This window comes from Lactuca saligna, chromosome 8 (assembly GCF_052625555.1).
Source record: "Lactuca saligna cultivar CGN05327 chromosome 8, ASM5262555v1, whole genome shotgun sequence".
In the NCBI taxonomy this organism is placed as follows: Eukaryota; Viridiplantae; Streptophyta; class Magnoliopsida; order Asterales; family Asteraceae; genus Lactuca; species Lactuca saligna.
Genome location: NC_136424.1, coordinates 126117813 through 126125016, shown reverse-complemented (window position 1 = coordinate 126125016; position 7204 = coordinate 126117813). Strand labels below are relative to the sequence as shown.

Here is a 7204-nt window from a genome sequence, read left to right as displayed (position 1 = left end):
AACCTGGTACTGCCATCGTGGGTATTTCTGGTCCCCACATACGTGGGAATCTTTTTGTGTCTCCTTCTCTGATAGGTGAACTGCAATGGGGGGTGCACTACAGATCGATGGTAACTGGTCAATTAGTTGACATTGTAACAAAATTGTAAACTTAATAACTTTAATGCAATTTGGGAAAAATAGTTATCAACTGAGAAGAAAAAACCAATCATTTTGTTGATATTGCAACAACTTAATTGAAAAAAAAAATATGATGCCAAAATCAAAATTTCGGACTAATGAATTCTATTGAAGGCAAAAAAGAAAAAAAAAAAAAAAGTTAAATAAAAATTAAAGAAAACGATACGATATAACAAAGTTAGCATGTACAAATATAATCATCCGCGTTCTTTTTCCTACTTTAGATAGTTGATGGGGTAAAAAGGCACAAAAGGCGGCTTAAAAAAGCAATTCGGAATGAAACCCGAGTGACGGGATGAGATTCTTCCCTCTAATAAAGACTTGACCGCAGACTCTTATTCCACACTTTTATCATATAAAACTTTTAGTATCAGAGCATCACAAACACAAGGTGACCCAAGAACAGAAAAGCGTTCTAATGGCGGATTACAAAAATGTTTCAAAATTGAACTCTATTGATCTTTCCTCCCCCCATATCCCTACCTCCGTATCTTTACTCAAACAGGTCTCTCTCTCTCTCTCTCTCTCTCTCTCTCTCTCTATGGGCTTCTGTTGTTTATGCAGGGGAAGTGAAAGAATTTGTGTTCTTTTTTTGTGTTTGTGTGTGTGTGTGTGTGTGTGTTTACACACTTGTATGTCAAGTGGTTTGTGCATCCAGAGGAGGCGTAGTTTGATTCTGGGTGATTATGGGTCTGCAATTTTGTTATGGATTATCGAAATACTTGTCAGTTCTATTGATTTATTCTACAATTAGATATGAAAATTGGGGATATAGCAAAACCAATGAAATGATCTGATTAACCTGGATGCTTCATGCTATAAATGATTGTTAAGGATTGCTAGAAAAACAAACCCATGATTCAAATGAAGATGGGAGTCATAAAATGCAAGAATCGGAATGAACTAAAGAAAAATGCAAGACCCTCCTTACTTTCTTCCAATTGTTTCTTCCAAGAATTGGGAAGAATCAATTAAAAGATGCCTTTTATTCCTTTATTCCATTGAATTTGTCGGGAATTGGCATTCAATTCCATTCCAATCCAGCTGGGTTGTTATTGAATTTCAAAAGACTACGAGTATTTTAATATATTTTTTTTCAAAATTTCATAGGCTTGCATAGATTCCGGTTTCTTCTACGTAACAAATCATGGAATCAGTGAGGAATTTCTGGATGAAGTTTTTGCGGAAAGCAAGAAGTTCTTCGAGCTTCCATTAGAGGAGAAAATGAAGCTTCTTAGGAATGAGAAACACCGAGGCTACACTCCTGTTCTTGACGAACTCCTTGATCCCGCCAATCAACTCCATGGTTTGTTCAAACTCAAGTAAAGTTTTATAACAATCCACCTGTTCTTTCTAACTTTCATCATAAAACTTTCCACAACTCATTTGCACAATAATCAAAACATCATAGGTGATCACAAGGAAGGATTTTATATTGGCATCGAGCTTCCTGAAGATGACCCTGAAGCCCAAAGAACATTTTATGGGCCAAATTTATGGCCTGATTCAGGTAATTCTAATCATTGTTGGAAAAATAACCCTTTTTGCATAAATATTCTAATTTGTGTTATTATTTTTTGGTTTTGACAGATATCTTGCCTGGATGGAGACAAACTATGGAAAAGTATCACCAACAGGCTTTGTAAGTTTTCTCAATCTTATTATACTCTACCAAATGTTATAAACATTAAATGTTATAAAGTTATAATCACATATAAACTGCTAATTTTTGTATTTTTTTAGGGAAGTAGTTAAAAAAATTGCAAGGCTCATTGCCCTTTCACTTGATTTAGATGCCGATTTTTTTGAAAAACCAGAAATGCTTGGAAAACCGATTGCAGTCTTACGCTTGCTGCATTATGGAGGTGAAAATTTTAAACATATAATAACACTAATTCAATTTTTTGATTTTTATAATTTCATTTTCAAATAAAATAAAAGAGCATTGGTTTAAATTGTAGGTCAAGTATCTGATCCTTCGAAGGGAATTTATGGAGCTGGTGCACATTCTGATTATGGTTTGATTACTCTCTTGGCAACCGATAGTGTTTCTGGACTCCAAGTATGCAAATAAGATATTTTAACAACAAATACACGTTTTTTTTTTTTTTTTTTTTTCTTTCGAATAATTTTTATTTTTATTATTTGTTTTTAAAGATATGCAAGGACAAAGACGCGGAGCCTCGGGTGTGGGAATCTGTTGAACCGTTAAAAGGGTAAGTCGGTTGACACTTTACTGGACAGGACAAAACATGACAGACAGTCTTGTATTGTTGGTGGTGTGCATTGGACTGGGACTAGGACTGATGTCAGTGGTAGAGAAATGTATTTTTTGTCCAACCCAAAAGGTGGAAGAAGGTGGGACATGGACTCACTATCGATCTCTTGTCTGTGCAAAAGACGTGAATACCCTTCTCATTCTCATCATCAATGTCATTGGATCTTCAAATCACTCAATGGCTTTATGATAATCTTTTCAGAGCTTTTGTGGTAAATCTTGGTGATATGTTGGAACGATGGAGCAATTGTATTTTCAGGTATAATATTGTTTCATGTTGTGGTTTTGGATAGTTTGAGTCTTGAGATCAAATGGATTTTCTTTGAATTGTTAGATGAGGTTAAGTCTTTAAACTTTCAAAATTGGTTTAATATTATGATCTTGAAAAAAGATGCTACCTCAAGAGGAATAATGTTGAAATTGAAATGAAATCCGTATCTATTTTGACCTTTTGAGGGAATAGTTTTGACTCAAAAGTCTGACTGAAAAAGCTTGCGTCTTGACTTAGATAATGCAAAATATTCAACTTGAAACACGATTTCAATCAAGAATCTTTCACCTTGTTTCCTTATTGTATACTAGCTATGTAATATAGTAGTATAAGAATAGCTCCTAATGATCTTTTTTTTCAGTGGTTGACTTTTTGAACCATGGTACTTTGACTTTTTGGTGGAAGCTAATCCACATACTTGTGAAAATGCCCAAAAATACACTGTGGAATGCAAGAATGTGAGTAGCCAATCATTCTTGCAAATCTTTGTTCATGTGACATTTTCTCAAGAACAAAAAGCCGATCAAAATGGTTCAAAAAGTGGATCACATGAGCCTTCATTTCTTTAACTTTGGCTTAAATGAAGTTTATTTTTTCAGGTCAACATTGCATCGGGTGTTAGGCAATGGTCAAGAGCGATATTCTGTATAACTTTTTTTTTTCTCATTTTTTTTTTTTTAAATAAAGCAAATTAAATCATCATGCTTTTACTTTCTTTACAAAGTAACAATCCATTGTTAAATATTTGTATAAACAGATTCCATACTTTGTGGAGCCAAGTCATGATTGTGTTGTTGAATGCCTGCCTACCTGCCATTCAAAACAAAACCCTCCCAAGTAAGTATTTTAAAAACATTTTTATTTATTTATTTATTAAATGTTTATTGCTTTATTGTTATCATTTTTAACAATTTGATTTTACTAGGTTTCCTCCAATCAAATGTGAAACCTACCTTCTTCAACGATATCAGGACACTCATGCTGATCTTAGTACATATAACAAACCCTAATTTTGACTGCTTCTAGTGCTAATCAATGGGTTTGCTCTTGATTTGATGTTCTACATTATGGAATACAAGTTTCAGCATGTAGAAATTAACCAAGTTGTTGTGTCATTACTCATTGCTTATGAGAAAGGGTTATAGTAATAAATTCTACAATAAACAAGGGAAAAGGTGAAATCAAATCCATATGAGAAAAGCTCAACTTTCATTACATGATGTATGGGCACTATTACAAGATATAGTTACTTAACATATATACGCAATGATGATGATTGGATTTTTGTTGTTCTTTTTTGTTGTATTGATGAGCTGGTTGTTGAAACATGTGATTTTAATTGGGCCTTAGTACTTTGTTTTTGGCGACTTTGAGTGGTTTTCATCTTACTTTAGTATTTTTTTTATTTGTAGTGTTAGTATACACATTTGTAATCATGTCGTTTGGGTTTCTCTCTGTGTTCACGTAGCTAAATCCTATCAAAAGAATGTTATCGTAACAGACAACTTTAAGGAGGTAATTGAAGAGTGCAAACAACTCCCTCTTTAGATAGCACCAAGTGTGGACCATAATATTTAGTGGCTAAATTTTTGACTAATTTTATGTTATGCTCCACGGAAGTTTGTCTATATGGCTGCGATTTTTAAATAGACCCAATTACTCCCTCAAAAGGACAAACTATGTTGATTTGCAAGCGGCTTCATTTTATTTTGTGCTCTTTTTAAGTCATACTTGAAGATGTCTCTGAAATCTGTGGGCAGTTCTTTAGTGAAGATGTCAACATATTGTAGGCTTGAAGGGACGTGTAGGACACATATTTCCGGTAACAACTTTTTTTCTGACGAAGTGAATGCCAAATCTCAATGTGTTTTGTCCTTTGGTGTTGAAAGGTGAATTTGCACTAACACCACACCTACTTCTAAAACACCCATTTTATAATTCTTATTAAGCATTATAGTTTAAGTCTAAGTACTTAATCTAAGCACCTAGTTCGCTTAAACTTTACCAATTATGACAACCCTCACATGAGCTTTTTTAAAAGAGAAAGTGACAAATCGGGTTAATCCCACCTAACCATTTTCCAAAAGATCAAAAAATTCCAAAAATAGTCATGATTTTTGCATGTCACCACCAGACAAAATCTCATATTTTTCCAGATGGCCCTTTGCAAAAATCATGTATTTTTTTGCTAGCTTTGAATATGTATAACTTTTTCATATGAACTTTGTTTTGACCTAAATTATTTTCATTGTTTTCTTTGTAACAAGGGTTGTCCATAGACATATAACACTCCAATTTTTTAAGCTGGAAAGTCATACTTTTTTAGTTCCAAAGTAGGCTATTCGTGAAAAATATGAAAAATGACCCACTTTCATAATTGTTACATACAAACTTCACTTGAGATAATAAAAAAAACCTACAAACATCGGTCTTCTTTCACCTTTCGTGGCAATCATCCTCCTCCTTCACCGTCATACTGTAGTGCCGAACCTAATAATGCAAAAAGAAAAGTGAGGAAATCTTTAGTCCATGATGGTGTAGCCTACTTTGGAACTAAAAAAGTATGACGGTGGAGGATATTTATCGCATCAAAGAAAGTCTGGAGAATTTTAAAGTTCATTGTATGATTTCTCAACTAGTTGTCATTTGTGTTATTGTACCAAACAAAGTACACTTTCAAAACTTAGTTTTGTCTACCTCCTCGATACAAAATTGTTCCAATCAAGCAAATAAAAGTTCAATACATATACTTTTGTGGTCCATTTTGCAAAGGAGTTGTACTAATTAGCTTAATTTGTTGGGTAGTTTACATATCATAAACTGAATCTGGGCAAACAATATACGAAAGTTATTAAAGATAATGCTATCGTATCAAATTATAAATCATGTAAGCTTTAAGGATTTTATAACTCGGATTATACCAGGGATCAAGATTAGTGAACACTGACATTTTACCTCAACACTTGGGATTTAATTAACATCGGGTAATGGGAAAAAGTAAAGCGATTTCTAGTGGTATTCATCATAGCTTTATAATTTTAATTCATGATATTATTGTAATGAATGAAATATCACACCAATAGGCACGAGAGTTATCTTATATAAATACTAGAAAAATGATACAGTATACACCCCTCAAGTATACAATAAATCTAATAGTTTACATAAATATAAGCTAGGCTAATATCCCCTCTCAAGCAAGAGGCGGTGACCCAAGGCGCAACATGCAACGAAACTACTCAAACTGCGGTCGAGGAAGAATCTTGGTGAATATGTCAGAGACTTGAAGCTTGGTAGGAACAAACATGGTGACTAGTTTCCGGATGCAACTAGCTCGCGAACAAAATGATATTCAAGGTCAATGTGTTTAGCACGTTTGTGAGCGACTGGATTTTGAGTGAGAAATAATGCACTCTGATTATCACAAAGAAGTGTAGGACGACCGGCGGGCAAAGCATACAACTCTTGTAACAGATGAGTAATCCAAATAATTTCAGCTGCCGTGTTCGCCATGGCTCGATATTCAGACTCACAACTGGAGCGGGAAACTGTGGGCTGTTTCTTAGCACTCCATGATACAAGATTACCCCCCAGGAATATCGAGTACCCATAAGTAGAGCGTCGAGTTTCAAGACACCGGGCCCAATCGGCATCAGAATAACCAACAATGGCAACAGACCGAGGGCGTGTGAAGGTGAGGCCAAACAATAGAGTACCCTTGACATAGCGAATAAGGCGTTTGACCACCTGAAAATGAGCCTCGGTCAGAGCAGCAAGAAACTGTCTAAGTTGGTTAACCACATAGGAAATGTCGGGGCGAGTAATGGTCAAATACTGCAGAGCGCCAACCAACGAGCGGAAGAGGGTGGGATCGGAAAAGGCAGGACCGTCACGAACCCAAACGGTATTGGCAGCAAGAGGATTAGGCACCGGTTTGTCATGAAGAAGACCGGCACGTGAGACAATGTCATGAGCATACTTGGCCAAACATGCCACTAGAATGATGCACAGCTTCGAGGCCAAGAAAGTAATTTAGCCGCCCAAGATCTTTAATACGAAACTTAGCATGAAAACGAGAAATAAACGAGGATATGATAGCATCATCGGAGCCGGTGACAATCAAGTCATCAACATAGACCAACAAATAAATAATGCAGGAGTCTCGGCGAAACACAAATAGAGACGGATAGCACGGCTATAAGTAAAACCATGCTGAACTAAAAACGAACTGAGATGATGAAACCATGCACGCGGTGCCTGTTTTAGACCATAAATAGCTTTATTAAGTTTGCACACATAGTCGGGATGGCGAGCATCTGCAAAGCCCGGGGGTTGGTGCATGAACACCGTGTCATCCAAGGTGCCGTGAAGGAAGGCATTGTTCACATCGAGTTGGCGCAACCGCCAACCATTCACAACGGCAAGAGTGATAACAACACGAATGGTAGCCGTCTTGACCACCGGACTAAACGTAT

The 7204-nt window shown here is 35.8% G+C and overlaps 1 protein-coding gene across 3 annotated transcripts; it reads left to right on the top strand.

The window, feature by feature from the left end:
* Nucleotides 1-462: 462 nt before the first annotated feature.
* On the top strand, nucleotides 463-4098 carry LOC145010716 (azadirone synthase LFS-like). Of its 3 annotated transcripts, none has more exons than XR_013663878.1 (11): nucleotides 463-685; nucleotides 1291-1486; nucleotides 1592-1690; nucleotides 1771-1822; nucleotides 1924-2045; nucleotides 2142-2242; nucleotides 2338-2396; nucleotides 2661-2717; nucleotides 3316-3374; nucleotides 3487-3566; nucleotides 3655-4098. XR_013663878.1 is itself a non-coding variant. In XM_078969228.1 (11 exons), the coding sequence occupies exons 1-11, from the start codon at nucleotides 599-601 to the stop codon at nucleotides 3737-3739; spliced, it is 984 nt and encodes a 327-aa protein (XP_078825354.1). In that variant the 5' UTR covers nucleotides 468-598; the 3' UTR covers nucleotides 3740-4098. The 3 variants fall into 3 exon arrangements, 2 of the variants coding, with proteins under 2 accessions (XP_078825354.1, XP_078825355.1); XM_078969228.1 differs by having other exon boundaries at nucleotides 468-685; nucleotides 3329-3374; XM_078969229.1 differs by lacking the exon at nucleotides 463-685 and having other exon boundaries at nucleotides 1292-1502; nucleotides 3329-3374.
* Nucleotides 4099-7204: the final 3106 nt, after the last annotated feature.